This window comes from Anomaloglossus baeobatrachus, chromosome 11 (genome assembly GCF_048569485.1).
Source record: "Anomaloglossus baeobatrachus isolate aAnoBae1 chromosome 11, aAnoBae1.hap1, whole genome shotgun sequence".
NCBI classification, from domain to species: Eukaryota; Metazoa; Chordata; class Amphibia; order Anura; family Aromobatidae; genus Anomaloglossus; species Anomaloglossus baeobatrachus.
Genome location: NC_134363.1, coordinates 134,592,241 through 134,608,429, shown reverse-complemented (window position 1 = coordinate 134,608,429; position 16,189 = coordinate 134,592,241). Strand labels below are relative to the sequence as shown.

General features: G+C 41.2%; 1 protein-coding gene across 1 annotated transcript in view; it reads right to left on the bottom strand.

Annotated features, from left to right (window-relative positions):
• NPHP4 (nephrocystin 4) overlaps positions 1 to 16,189 on the bottom strand; it is a 355,418-nt gene that overhangs the window by 298,841 nt on the left and 40,388 nt on the right. The window contains exon 4 of the mRNA XM_075328429.1: positions 1,665 to 1,834. Within this exon, the coding sequence (XP_075184544.1) occupies positions 1,665 to 1,834 (170 nt within the window). The remainder of the gene's footprint in view (positions 1 to 1,664; positions 1,835 to 16,189) is intronic.

Here is a 16,189-nt window from a genome sequence, read left to right as displayed (position 1 = left end):
GTAGATCAGATTTACAAAAAAGGGAAGAGGAGGATTGATCTAAGGAACGGAGAGGTGCAGGGCCAAGAAGATAAACACCCTCAGATTAAGGAGAACATTTTTTTATGGCAAGAGACAGGTTGTCTTTAAGCAAACTGATGGATGTACCAACTCATGGACACCCAGAAAACTTGGTCTTAGTAGAAAGTCAAAAAATACCATCATCACATCCTTCTGGTTGTCTTATGCTGAATGCCTGGTTGCAAATTATACCATTTCACTAGGGGCTAAGGGGTAACATGAAAGTGTAAGGAGACATTAAACTTTAAAATTTCCACTTCAGAGAGGAAGAGGATAAGAACTCTAGTGCCACCTATCGGAAGTAGCAACCTTAAAACTCAGTATCAACCCTTTAACGAGTCTTGTCATATGACTTAGGATAAAAGTCAATCAAGAATCTCACGTTCTCTTTCTCTCCGGAGAGGTAATTTGTAATACTTCACCCTAGTGAAGTAATAATCTAATCTCACATGTTTAAACAATTTAAACAACTCTATGAATGTGAGCTTTAGGCAACAATTGGGCCATGGAGGTGATGACAAGTGTTTTTATGAGCTCTTTACCTCATAGGAAACGCACTACTGGGGTCTTAAGTAAGGGATCTAATCGTATATGGCCACCTTAAGGTCATACACACTGGACTGAAAGTAGGTTGGCATGTAAATTACTGTGGAAGGAACGATCATCAGATGAGCAATCATTATACAGATGCAATTTTTTTTTAATTTGTAACAGCCTTCAGCTCGATCTCGAGCCATGGCCACTTCATGGATGAACGCTCTGTAGGAAGATCGATCTTGTGCAGCCTAGATAGGTCCACCAGAGACTTCTCTACCTAGATAGGTCCCCCAGGGTCTTCACCGCCTAAATAGGTCCACCAGGGTCTTCACCGCCTAGATAGGTCCACTAGGGTCTTCTTCGCCTACATAGGTCCACCAGGGTCTTCTCCACCTAGATAGGTCTACCAGGGTCTTCACCGCCTAAAAAGGTCCACCAGGGTCTTCACCACCTAGATAGGTCCACTAGGGTCTTCTTCGCCTACATAGGTCCACCAGGGTCTTCTCCACCTAGATAGGTCTACTAGGGTCTTCACCGCCTAAAAAGGTCCACCAGGGTCTTCACCACCTAGATAGGTACACTAGGGTCTTTTCTGCCTATATAGGTTTACCAGGGTCTTCTTCTCCTATATAGGTCCACCAAGGTCTTCTCCACCTAGATAAGTCCACCAGGGTCTTCTCCACCTAGGTAGGTCCACCAGGGTCATCTCCGCCTAGATAGGTCCTCTCCACCGTTTGCAATAATGCACAATTTAGCCCAAATTGGCCACTAGTTACTTAAACTTGTCATGGGGTAAAGGTTGGTCGATCTTACAGGGACTGCTCAGTGCAGACTGTAAACCATGCATTTTACTGGATGTATTGATTTGGTTCTTGTGCCAGTTTAGCAGACAGGTCACTTTGTTGCCATTTTTTGAGAGTCTGTAGAACATATGGGCGCCTCTCTGCCTCCTATAGTCCATGGCGCACACACCAATATATAAAATACATTATATAAAGCGACATCTCTCTCTTGATGGTCGGTTCAGACAGATGGAAGCCACAATTTAGATATTTGCAGTGTCTTACCTCTTTTGCTGATTTGCTGGCTCCTCCTCGGCTTGGCTGCCAAACAGGCGCAGTAACCCAAAGCCGCAGGATGATCCCTGCTGTGTCCCGTCTCGCCTTCTGGTTATACACAGCACTTCAACCACAGCGACAACTCCAGGGTCATTCAGAGACGTATGGAAATATACAGTCTAAAAGGGAAGGAAGAAAAAAAAATGTTGTTGTTGTTATACGCTTGAACATGCAAAATAAATGTGAAAAATATAAAGTGGATATTATAGTAAGCATAACACGATGAGACTTGTAGTCCAACAGATGGCTGGCGGTGAGACACGGTCAGTGAGCTCAGCACCTTGTGCTATCAACTTGCGCCCAACTGCTCAGCTCAGTGACTGGCTGCAGCGCCGTAAAAGTGTCACACAAAGTTTTGCACAAACTTCAACGACTGTCATGGTGGCATTGAGCTCTGTTCAGATTGCAGAGTCCGACACTCAGTCCAATGGTTTCTCTAGTGTTTGGAATCAACACAGGCAGATTTGGGCATTGACTTGCTGTGTGCTAATTCATAGGCAGGCTAGCAAGAGTTAATCTCTGCTTGCTCCTTTGGTCACATGTTGTGGGGAGGCCTATCATATCTGCTCCCCTCCTATTTATGCTGGTTGAATCCTTCCACACGTACCAGTTATAGATTGTCTATGTTGATCTGTGAGGTGTGGTGTCCCAGGCTCTCTGGTGAATGTTGTGCATATTGCTTGGTGCGGTTGTTTAGTTTACCCCTGTTGTTTTATAGCTTCCTTCCGCCTCTTGTTTTCAACCTGAATCTTTTATTTGCTTATTCTTTGTGTGTCTGTGTGTGTGTGTGTGTGTGTGTGTCAGAGTTTTGGTTTTCCCTGGTCTGTCTTTATCTGTGGGTTTCATCCCACTCCTCTCCTGTCCCTCCCTGGGATGGGTAGGGGGAATCAGACCAGAATTGGTCAGGAAGGAGACTCCGGCATCTCCACCATCAGGAGTATCCCTGAGATTAGGGACAGCATAGGGCCTCTAGCATTGAGAGATATCTTAGGAGCCCCAGTTCCCTGCTATCCCATAGTCATAGTGACACAATGGGACGTCAGAGCTGTGGATAATAACTGATACTGGAGGCAGCGGTGGAAACTTGGCGTTAGACCTGCAAAGGTGAGTAACTCCCAGATTATTGTTTGTTTTATCTTGTAAACAAGAGGGAAGAGGAGTTTGACGAAACCAGAAAATCCCTTTAAAGGGAACATGTCACCGTTTTTTTGGCCTATAAGCTGCGGCCACCACCGGGCTCTTATATACAGCATTCTAACATGCTGTATATAAGAGCCCAGGCCGGGGGTATAACATAAAAAACACTTTATAATACTTACCTAATGGTCGCGCAGTGGGCTAATGGGTGTCTCCATTGTCCGGTGCCGGTGCCGCCCCTTTTGGCCATCTTTGTCCTCCTTCTCTAGCCGCGGTGCATGACTATCCGACGTCATACACACTCGCCGGCATTCAGGTCCTGAGCAGGGCAGATCAAAGTATTGTAGTGCGCCTGCGCAGGACCAGCGAGTGTGTATGACGTAGAGGCGTCATGCACACAGGAGTCAGAAGGAGGACAAAGATGGCCAAAAGGGGAGGCGCCCGCACCGGACAACGGAGACACCCATTAGGCCCACCGCGTGACCATTAGGTAAGTATTATAAAGTGTTTTTTTATGATATACTCCTGGCTCGTGCTCTTATATACAGCATGTTAGAATGCTATATATAGGAGCCCGGTGGTGGTGGCCGCAGCTTATAGGACAAAAAAGTGGTGACAGGTTCCCTTTAAGTTGTTATTTACGCCATAGTGGCAATGCTATAAAATAAATAATCATACATCTTAAATGCCACATGTAAATTGCCCTGGATTGTACATGAGGGTGTGGCCTGTGCACTCGGATTGTGTCGACACTCCCTAAAAGCACTAACTTGCCTGTGATGTCAGAGCTTGATTTCTCATTGCGGACACATCGGATTATTACAAAAATTGGTTTAATTTTAATTAGTGTTCTAGGACCTATAGGTCATACCACTAGGTTCAGTAATAAGACTGTCCTGACAGATTCCCTTTAAGGCCATGTCAGCACCTTGCGTTTTTGTTGTTGGGTTCTTTTTTTCCAGCATTTTTTCATTAGTTTTATGCAAAAGCTGCCTTTTCCAGTACAAGCAAAAGCTAGGAGACGTCAGAAATGTCATGTACAAACTGTTTGCTTTTTATTTTTTTTCGCCGAGTGAAATGGAAAACAGTTGCGCTTTTGAAAAAATGCCATTTCAATTCCTTTAGCATTTTTGCAACTTTTTTCCCACTATAGAAAACAATGAGAAAGTGCAAAAATTCCACAAAAAGGCAGCAAAAAAACTCAGCAAGAAAACAATGAGGACAAGCAAAAACTCCACAAAAAGCAGAAAAAAAAGCTCAGCAAACCCTGCTTTTTGGAAGCAGCTTTTTTATTGCCTAGAGAGCAGGTTTTGCTGCAGCAAAAAAAGCCAAGTGTGAACATAGCCTTAAAGGGAATCTGTCAGCAGGTTTTTGCTATGTTATCTGAGCACAGCATGCTGTAGAGGTTAAAAAACAAAAATCAACTGTGCCTCTCTTATCAGACTACTTGCTGTAGTTTACTTAAACTAAAGGCTTTATCACTTGGTGATTACCACAGCAGTACAGCACACTCCCCCCTCTGATTGACACCTAACTGTCAATGTACAATCTCTACTGAGAGCCTGGTGTGGGCAGGGACAGCTCTCTCAGCTCTGCTACACGGCTAAATCTAAAAATTCTGATTGTGTCAGAATGGCTGTATCCAGTATTTTAAGTGATACATCGTTGAATTCAGAATCTCTTTGCCTACATTATATTGCTTTCAGATAAGGTAGCGAAAACCTGCTGACAGATTCCCTTTAAGGGAAGGAGTTGTTCAACCAATATTTTATTTTATTTTTTTAACCTTTTCTATCCAATACAATTTCCTGTTTCGCACATTGAAAACCTATGATAGGTTGTCATCAGTTATATTTATGCCAGTGTTCGGTAGTGAAAATGGAATCTGCTCAAACTCATTGGCAGAAGATGACAGTAAAATGCGTATGAAATATTGATGTCCCCTGCCAGGGGACAAAGGAGCTTAACGGATTATTTTGAAAGTCCCCCCGTTCCCCCTTCCCCCCGGGGGGACTCAGGATATGAAAAGGTTAAATAGGACTTCATAAAAAAAAAAAAAAATTGATGCTCAACCCATCTATATCCTGAATCTCCTGTTTCAATGCTTCCTTGGACCTAACGGGTCTCTTTCTGGTCCCTCCCAACATACAGGAAATGACCTCTCAGCCAATCCTGGCCAGAGGTGTGGCCCCAACTTGGCCAGTGATTGGCTGAGCAGTTATTTCCTGTGTCATTTTCTAATACATTTACTGAATGTTTCCTACTTCCAGAGGGTGGAATTTATTTCCTGGTGCAGACACAAACCAGCCAAAATCCTGCCAACACAAAGATGGGCATGGTCTTCAAACTGAGCACAGCTAAACACAGTTTCATTGTTAAGTGGATCTATCACCAGATTTTACGATATTAACTGCATACATTTTCAAACACAGCTGTTAGACCTGATGAGGCCAATGTACTTACTTTGAAAATACATTCCAAAATAGTAATTCAATCCCATTTGGAAGTCTTTAATAAATCTCCAGCCACCTACTCACTTGTCCCTCCACCCTGCTGAGATCTCCCACTGCTCAAGAAAAATCTCCAGCCACCTACTCACTGTCCCTCCACCCTGCTGAGATCTCCCACTGCTCAGTAAATCTCCAGCCACCTACTCACTGTCCCTCCACCCTGCTGAGATCTCCCACTGCTCAGTACAAGCTGCCAATGTCAAGCAGGCAGGATCAATCGCGAATGATTATATTTTGACTCTTTGGATCTCTCACTCTTTAGGATACTTTACACGCTGCGATATCGGTATCGATATCGCTAAAGAGTGTACCCGCCCTCGTCGGTTGTACGACACTGGCAAATCGCTTCCTGTGGCGCACAACATCGCTTACACCCGTCACACGGACTTACATTCCCTGCGACGTCGCTTTGGCCGGCGAACCGCCTCCTTTCTAAGGGGGCGGTTCGTACGGCGTCACAGCGACGTCACACGGCTGCCGTCCAACAGAAGTGGAGGGCCGGAGATGAGCGGCCGTAACATCCCGCCCACCTCCTTCCTTCCTCATTGCCGGTGGACGCAGGTAAGGAGATGTTTGTCGTTCCTGCGGTGTCACACGTAGCGATGTATGCTGCCGCAGGAACGACGAACAACATCGTACCTGCAGCAGCAACGATCTTATGAAAAGGAGCGACGTGTCAACGAGCAACAATTTTTGACGTTTTTGCGATCGTTGAGCGTCGCTCCTTGGTGTCACACGCTGCAATGTCGCTACCGGCGCCGGATGTGCGTCACTAACGTATGTGACCCCGACGATATATCGTTAGCGATGTTGCAGCATGTAAAGTACCCTTTTACCTTGGATATCAGAACGGTCTATAGTGACTTCACAAGTAAAACGTCAGTATATCAATAGTGCAAATAATGCAATAATAACAAATATACTCAGAATGTGCTACGATGACTAAGTCAACAAGTGGCCAATCAATGCTCACCCCCTTCTTCCCTGTGACCTGAAGTAGCTGACGTTTTTACGGATTAGGTGATGCTCACACCTCCACCATGTGGTTAAAAGTGGTACTGCAACATAAAATTATCAATTCCGGCAAAGCAAAAACTGTACATTTCATACAAAGTCTCTAAAGTAGGTAAATCAAATAACTTGTCTCTATAAGCCTCATTATCCCTCATTTTATCTTAAACACAATAGTGATGTAGAACATAAAGTTGCATTATTTAAAGCAGCGCAGAAATGAGAATGTGACACTGTGCGAAGAATTGAAATGAATATCGGCCCCGCTGTCATTGCGCGTTCATTTAGGAAAACTAAGAAGGCGCATTACAAATAACACTTGACATTTAAAAACACGGCTGCCCCGGAGCTACATTAATTCCTTCTCATTTTAAAACCATCTTCACATATTCCCAGATCAGAGATTCATTTGATCAAGTCTCTGCGGCTCGGAGGACTGACCAGTTATTGCATACAGAAGATTTTCCCGTTGGGGAGGAGGCGGGAGTCTGCTGCCTACATTTACCAGACACATTAGAACACGGCAAAGGTCACAAAGGCTTCAATGGCATTTCTGAGACATTGTTCTTTAAAGTGGACCGGTCACTTGCCATAAATATATCATTTTTCACCCCCTGTTCTCCTGAATCCGGCATTGTTTTTCTTTTGTTCCTGCGCCTCTCTGTTCCTGAGATATGGCCCATTCTTCTCTTTGTAGGTCTTTGTAGATCTTTTGGGGCAACTAGGTGTGAACCTCCACTCTGCTCTATGGGAGTCTTCTTGAAAACCACTCCCCCTTGATGAATAAGACTAGATTTATAAACTAGTAAGAGAAAGTCATTATCTCAGGAATGGAGATGTGCAGGAGCAGAAGAAAAACTCCGGAATCAGGAGAACAGTGGTATGTATACCAGTACAAGGAAAACTATATATTTATGGCAAGTCGCAGGTCCTCTAATTGTGGGTATATATGTAAATATCTTTCCCCGTCTGTCTATGTATCTTTCCCTGTCTCTTTACTTGTCTCTTACCCTGTCTCTTTACTTGTCTGTCTCTTTCCTTGTCTCTGTTTCTTTCTCTGTGTGTATTTTTCCATGTCTGTCTCTGTCTTCCTCTTTCCCTGTCTGCCTGTCTCTGTCTGTCAGCCTCTGTCTGTCTCTTTGACTGTCTCTCTCTCTCTTTTCCTGTCTGTCTCTTTCTGTCTTTATCCGTCTCCCCACCGACATCTTATTACCTCATACATAAGCTTCTTATACTAACAATTTATTTTGATCCTATAGCAACCACTCACAGCTGCTATTAATAACCTAATAGCTCGCAACACCATTGACTTTAATGGAGGCAGGATTTTTGGAGAGTAAAGGGGGCTTTACACGCAACGACATCGCTAATACGAAGTCGTTGGGGTCACGGAATTCGTGACGCACATCCGGCCGCATTAGCGATGCCGTTGCGTGTGACACCTATGAGCGATTTTGCATCGTCGCAAAAACGTGCAAAATCGCTCATCGGTGATATGGGGGTCCATTCTCAATTATCGTTACTGCAGCAGTAACAAAGTTGTTCCTCGTTCCTGCGGCAGCACACATCGCTCCGTGTGACACCGCAGGAACGAGGAAGCTCTCCTTAAGGAAGGAGGTGGGCGGGATGTTACGTCCCGCTCATCTCCGCCCCTCCGCTTCTATTGGGCGGCGGTTCAGTGACGTCGCTGTGACGCTAAACGAAACGCCCCCTTAGAAAGGAGGCGGTTCGCCGGTCACAGCGACGTCACCGGGCAGGTAAATATGTGTGACGGGTCTGGGCGATGTTGTTCGGCACAGGCAGCAATTTGCCAGTGTTGCCCAACAGATGGGGGCGGGTACCCACACTAGCGATATCGGGACCGATATCGCAGCGTGTAAAGCGGCCTTAACTGTAAAGTGTGGGGTTAAATTTTCCCGTCAAAACATAGTCTATGACGTTCCCTGAGTCACATGAGGTGTCTGTGAAAAATTCAATGATTGTAAATGCGACAGTGCGAATTCCTTAGCGGACATACATACACACATACACTCAGCTTTATATATTAGATTTTTGAGTAAAATTTAAATTGTTCTTTTATTCTATAAACTACTGACAACATCTCCGAATTTCCAAGCAATACATTTTGTATTTATTTTCTGAAAATGAGAAATGGTCAAAATAACAAAAAAATGCACAGTGCTTTCATACCTCAAATAATGCAAAGAAGACAAATTCATAATCATTGAGAAACAACAATACTAATTTTTACCTCAGGAAGATTCAGAAATCAATATTTTGTGGAATAACCATGATTTTAAATCCCAGCTTTCATGCGTCTTGGCTGCTTTTTACCAGTCTTTCACACTGCTTTTGGTCTTTGTTTGTTGGCTTGTGACTATCCATCTTCCTCTTGATTACATTCCAGAGGTTTTCAATGGGGTTCAGGTCTGGAGATTGGGCTGGCCATGACAGGGTTTTCATGTGGTGGTCCTTCATCCACACGTTGATTGACCTAGCTTGTGGCATGGCGCATTGTCCTGCTGGAAAAACCAGTCCTCAAAGTTGGGGAACATTGCCTGAGCAGAAGCATCTGTTTTTCCCAAGATAACCTTGAATGCGGCTTGATTCATACGTCCTTTGCAAAGTTTAATCTGCCCAATTCCAGCCTTGCTGAAGCATCCCCAGATCATCACCGATTCTCCACCAAATTTCACAGTGGGTGCAAGAAACTGTGGCTTGTATGCCTCTGCAAGTCTCCATCTAACCATTTGACGACCAGGTGTTGGGCAAAGCTGATTTATTTTTTTATTTTTTTTTGCAGACCATTGGCGTATGGCTGAAAATACCACTATAAGACTATGTGCACAGTTTTTCAAGGTGTTCTTAGAGCAGAAGCTCTCCAAATTTCAAAATTTCCTTACATTCTTGTTATCATGACTAAACTCCAGGGCTTGAACCAATGACCTCTGGTTTGTGTGGTTGGTTTCTCACTCTTTGGACCACAGCCTGTTTTGTTTGTCCTATTGCTGATAGTTCTCTTGCCTTTCCTTGTGTTTCCTTTTACTTCTATTCAGGTGTGTTCACTTCCTTGTTTGGTTTGCCCTATCACTTTTTGGGAGGGTCTTTTTATACTCACTATGCACATGCATTCATTGCTCACTATATGCCTTGATAGATGAATGTTTAGAGTCCCAGCTTTTCAGTTAAGGATAATCTTGCTCATTAAAGGGAAACAAACATTAGGATTTTTGTGTATAAGGTGCAGCCAGTGCAGTACTGGCACTATCAGGCACATTGTGTACATACCATTAGTGGTCAGCTCGGATGTGTAGGCTGTGAAATCCAAGTTTGAAAATTCATCATCTTTTTGATTGACGTGTGAACCTCTCTGCTAGTGTTTGGGCAGGTTATGCACGTGGATTCCCCTCCCTCCCTCTGGCTGTCTAAAATTCTACTCTTCTGTACACGGCGTCGGAGTTTGCCCATGTGCATAGCGCTCCTCTCCGGTGCCATGTTTCTGAAGCCCACAGTATTATTGTGCATGAGAGGGCGGCGCACCTTGTAGCAGACGTCTGCTGCAGCTAATCGGGGTAAGATCAGCTGTTCTCCAGTCCTGTTGTGACACCGCGCGCGCTCCCGCGGTCACAACAGATCTGAAGAAGCGAGGTCGCATGCGCCGCCCTCTCATGCACAATAATACTGTGGGCTTCAGAAACATGGCGCCGGAGATGAGCGCTATGCGCAGGCACTAACTCCGACGCCTTGTACAGAAGAGTAGAAAGTTACATACAGCCAGAGGGAGGGAGAAACAGGCGGCGGGAGGGGGGGGGGGGCGTCAATCCACGTGCATAACCCGCCCGGACATTAGCAGCGAGGTGCACACGCCAATCAAAAAGATGATGAATTTTTAAACTTTATAAACTTGGATTTCACAGCCTAAACATCCGAGCTGCCCACTAATGGTATGTACACAATGTGCCTGATAGTGCCAGTACTGCGCTGGCTGCACCTTATATAGGAAAATCCTGATGTTTGGTTCCCTTTAATAATTATTTATTTTCCCTTTGGTTTGTTTGTGTATTTCCCTTCCCAGCATTCTTCCCTTTCTTTTAAGATTGGGATTTGGGGGGTTTCCACATATTCTTTTTATTTCTATTCAGGTGTGTTCACTTCCTCGTTTGGTTTGCCCTATCACTTTTTGGGAGTGTCTTTTTATAATCACCATTCACATGCCATCATTGCTGGCTATATGCCTGGATGGTTGGATGTTTGGTGTCCCAGCTCCTCAGTTAGGAATAATCTTGCTGAATAAATCACTATTGCTTTTTCTTGCAGTTTGTTTGTGTGTTTCCCTTCCCACCATTTTTCCCTTTTTTCTGTTACCTCAAAAACTGAGTTTCTGTTCAGATTCTGCTCCGAAAACTCAACAAAAAACATTCAAGTGTTCAAAGTGCCTAACAAAGGGCAAAAACATTTGAAAAAAAAAACTATACTAAAAACACTTTGGAAGGAGATATGTGTTATTGTTTTCATTATACAATGAAGCTTTTACATTTTGGGGTGTTTTTTTTTTTAAGTTGGCTTTGATGCGGTCTTTGTGAATGGGATGCAACCTTAATTTATAGAAGAGGGTGGAAGAGTAATTTTCAAGCCTTTTACAAATGCTTCAATCAAGTGCAACAACTCCAAGCCAGAACACCCATGTGGCGTAGGACAAGGTTTCAGAAGATGCAATTGCGCCTTTTTTTGGCTGCGTTTTACAGCAATTTTGGAAAATCATAAGAAAAACCCCAAAATAATAATAATTTGGAGGACACCTCCAGATATGGCAGATAGTGACCCCTCCTCACCCCCATTTTCTTCACCGATGATGGTCTCAGATTTGGGATTTTGCTAATGAGACCTTTATGCCTTATCACGCGGATATGCCAGATATCAATAGTAAGAAACTGTCATGGCGACTCCAGACTCTGTTCACATTGCAGTCTTGTAGGCAACCTGATGCTACTTAGTTGCTCAGCCAGTGCAGGTGACGACTGTTTAGTCCCCTCTGATCAATGGTTTAGCAGGAGTTAATTGCTTCTGGCTAGTGAATGGCTGCTGTGGTCACAGGTTGCTGATGTCCTATTACAACCACTTCCATCATTTAAAAGATGGTGGAATCTAGCACCATATGCCGATTATAGCTCTAGCTTTGCTCCAGCGTTCTTTATGCATGGTGACCCAGTTGTTGGTGAACGGTTGTATGCTATCTGGTGTGCTGTGGAAATATCCTTGTTTGTTTATTTCCTCCCTGCACTTCATTTCTCCCTGAGCATGTATTGTCATTTCCCCTCTGTGTGGCTGCAGTGGTTGCAGTGAGTTTGAGCATTGGTGTTGCCCTCTCTATCGGTATTTGTGGGATTCTTTACTCCTGTCACAGCTCTCCCGGGGGGGTGAGGGAGAGGAGGCGTTAGACCAGCGCTGCTCAGAAGTTAGGGACACGCTGGTGGTCCAGACTTGGCTACCATCAAGCCTACCTCTGGAATAAGGGACAGTTAGGGACCCTAGCCTGAGGATCAGTCTAGGTGCCCTTATACCAGGTTACAGTGTCATACCTGTGACAGAAACCTAACATGTCCTTTTAATAAATTTCTCGCACCCGATCAGAAAAGACGTATATAGAGAGCTAGGCAGTACAATTGCTAAAGCAATGGTATGGCGCCCCAAAAAGTCTCCTGCACAGTCACTCCCATTGTAATTATAAGGGGCCCATGGATGAAAGTTTTGGGATATTATTAAGTTAATTTAGGAGCTGTAACACTAATTCTGCACAAGAGTTGCTTCTCCAACTTAAATAAAAAGAACAGTTTTCTATAAAATTGCAAATACAATGTGAAGAAACAACAGCTGAGAGTGGAAGTGGCGGAATTCCCTTGGCCGCACATGTTATCATTACTCCCGGTGTATTATTATCACTGCTCCCCGTGTGCCTGAGAATTGGTGACATTGAAACCACATATTCCCTTATCTCCATTTGACAGTTACCCTCCATGACGGAATAAACAGATTTCTGAATCATTGAAGGCGCTCTCAGATTTAATGCCCCCGTCCTCGCTGCGCACACACCATTTAGCACTGGTGCTCAGTTTTCATTTCTCATCAGTACAGGCATAATGAAAATGACGGGGAGAACGGCACGCATGCTGCGAGACCCTGATAGATAATACAAGGGGATTACTCCAATAAGGTCATAAAAACACAGCACAATTATTGCCTTTATTACAGATGGATGCAAATACTAAACCCAAATGCATCAGCACCGAGAAATCCACCACAGATATGCAACGTCTGCTGTCTGTTCTGTACAGAAATGTCCTCAGAAGGCAGTATTATAGCAGTTATATTCTTGTACATAGGGGCAGTATTATAGATGTTATATTCTTGTACATAGGAGCAGTATTATAGTAGTTATATTCTTGTACATAGGGGCAGTATTATAGTAGTTATATTCTTGTACATAGGGGCAGTATTATAGTAGTTATATTCTTGTACATAGGGGCAGTATTATAGTAGTTATATTCTTGTACATAGGGGCAGTATTATAGTAGTTATATTCTTGTACATAGGAGCAGTATTATAGTAGTTATATTCTTGTACATAGGGGCAGTATTATAGTAGTTATATTCTTGTACATAGGAGCAGTATTATAGTAGTTATATTCTTGTACATAGGGGCAGTATTATAGTAGTTATATTCTTGTACATAGGGGCAGTATTATAGTAGTTATATTCTTGTACATAGGGGCAGTATTATAGTAGTTATATTCTTGTACATAGGAGCAGTATTATAGTAGTTATATTCTTGTACATAGGGGCAGTATTATAGTAGTTATATTCTTGTACATAGGGGCAGTATTATAGTAGTTATATTCTTGTACATAGGGGCAGTATTATAGTAGTTATATTCTTGTACATAGGGGCAGTATTATAGTAGTTATATTCTTGTACATAGGAGCAGTATTATAGTAGTTATATTCTTGTACATAGGGGCAGTATTATAGTAGTTATATTCTTGTACATAGGAGCAGTATTATAGTAGTTATATTCTTGTACATAAGGGCAGTATTATAGTAGTTATATTCTTGTACATAGGAGCAGTATTATAGAAGTTATATTCTTGTACATAGGAGCAGCATTATAGTAGTTATATTCTTGTACATAGGGGCAGTATTATAGTAGTTATATTCTTGTACATAGGGGCAGTATTATAGTAGTTATATTCTTGTACATAGGAGCAGTATTATAGTAGTTATATTCTTGTACATAGGGGCAGTATTATAGTAGTTATATTCTTGTACATAGGAGCAGTATTATAGTAGTTATATTCTTGTACATAGGGGCAGTATTATAGTAGTTATATTCTTGTACATAGGAGCAGTATTATAGTAGTTATATTCTTGTACATAGGGGCAGTATTATAGTAGTTATATTCTTGTACATAGGGGCAGTATTATAGTAGTTATATTCTTGTACATAGGAGCAGTATTATAGTAGTTATATTCTTGTAAATAGGAGGCAGTATTATAGTAGTTATATTCTTGTACATAGGAGTAGTATTATAGTAGTTATATTCTTGTACATAGGAGCAGTATTATAGTAGTTATATTCTTGTACATATGGGGCAGTATTATAGTAGTTATATTCTTGTACATATGGGGCAGTATTATAGTAGTTATATTCTTGTACATATGGGGCAGTATTATAGTAGTTATATTCTTGTACATATGGGGCAGTATTATAGTAGTTATATTCTTGTAAATATGAGGCAGTATTATAGTAGTTATATTCTTGTACATAGGAGCAGTATTATAGTAGTTATATTCTTGTACATAGGTGCAGTATTATAGTAGTTATATTCTTGTAAATAGGAGCAATATTATAGTAGTTATATTCTTGTACATAGGGGCAGTATTATAACAGTTATATTCTTGTACATAGGAGGCAGTATTATAGTAGTTATATTGTTGTACATAGGAGCAGTATTATAGTAGTTATATTCTTGTAAATAGGAGGCAGTATTATAGTAGTTATATTCTTGTACATAGGAGCAGTATTATTGTAATTATATTCTGGTAAATAGGAGCAGTATTATAGTAGATATATTCTTGTACATAGGTGCAGTATTATAGTAGTTATATTCTTGTAAATAGGAGGCAGTATTATAGTAGTTATATTCCTGTACATAAGAGCAGTATTATAGTAGTTATATTCTTGTACATAGGAGCAGTATTATAGTAGTTATATTCTTGTAAATAGGAGGCAGTATTATAGTAGTTATATTCTTGTACATAGGAGGCAGTATTATAGCAGTTATATTCTTGTACATAGGAGCAATATTATAGTAGTTATATTCTTGTACATAGGTGCAGTATTATAGTAGCTATATTCCTGTACATAGGAGCAGTATTATAGTAGTTATATTCCTGTACATAGGAGCAGTATTATAGTAGTTATATTCCTGTACATAGGAGCAGTATTATAGTAGTTATATTCCTGTACATAGGAGCAGTATTATAGTAGTTATATTCTTGTACATAGGAGCAGTATTATAGTAGTTATATTCTTGTACATAGGGGCAGTATTATAGTAGTTATATTCTTGTACATAGGGGCAGTATTATAGTAGTTATATTCTTGTACATAGGGGCAGTATAATAGCAGTTATATTCTTGTAAATAAGAGGCAGTATTATAGTAGTTATATTCTTGTAAATAAGAGGCAGTATTATAGTAGTTATACTCTTGTAAATTGGAGGCAGTATTATAGTAGTTATATTCCTGTACATAGGAGCAGTATTATAGTAGTTATATTCTTGTACATAGGGGCAGTATTATAGTAGTTATATTCTTTTACATAGGAGGCAGTATTATAGTAGTTATATTCTTGGACATAGGAGCAGTATTATACTAGTTATATTCTTGTACATAGGGGCAGTATTATAGTAGTTATCTTCTTGGACATAGGAGGCAGTATTATAGTAGTTATATTCTTGTACATAGGAGCAGTATTATAGTAGTTATATTCTTCTACATAGGAGGCAGTATTATAGTAGTTATATTCTTGTAAATAGGAGCAGTATTATAGTAGTTATATTCTTGTACATAGGAGCAGTATTATAGTAGTTATATTCTTGTACATAGGTGCAGTATTATAGTAGCTATATTCCTGTACATAGGAGCAGTATTATAGTAGTTATATTCCTGTACATAGGAGCAGTATTATAGTAGTTATATTCTTGTACATAGAAGCAGTATTATAGTTGTTATATTCTTGTACATAGGAGCAGTATTATAGTAGTTATATTCTTGTAAATAGTAGGCAGTATTATAGTAGTTATATTCTTGTACATAGGGGCAGTATTATAGTAGTGATATTCTTGTACATAGGGGCAGTATTATAGTAGTTATATTCTTGTACATGGGGGCAGTATTATAGTAGTTATATTCCTGTACATAGGAGCAGTATTATAGTAGTTATATTCTTGTACATAGGAGGCAGTATTATAGCAGTTATATTCTTGTACATAGGAGCAGTATTATAGTAGTTATATTCTTGTACATAGGAGCAGTATTATAGTAGTTATATTCTTGTACATAGGAGCAGTATTATAGTAGTTATATTCTTGTACATGGGGCAGTATTATAGTAGTTATATTTTTGTACATGGGGCAGTATTATAGTAGTTATATTCTCTTACTTCAGGACAGTATTACAGTAGTATATTCTTATATATGAGAGGTGGCAGAGTTATAACGGTTTTATTTATATTTATAGATGGCGGTTTTATACTAGTTC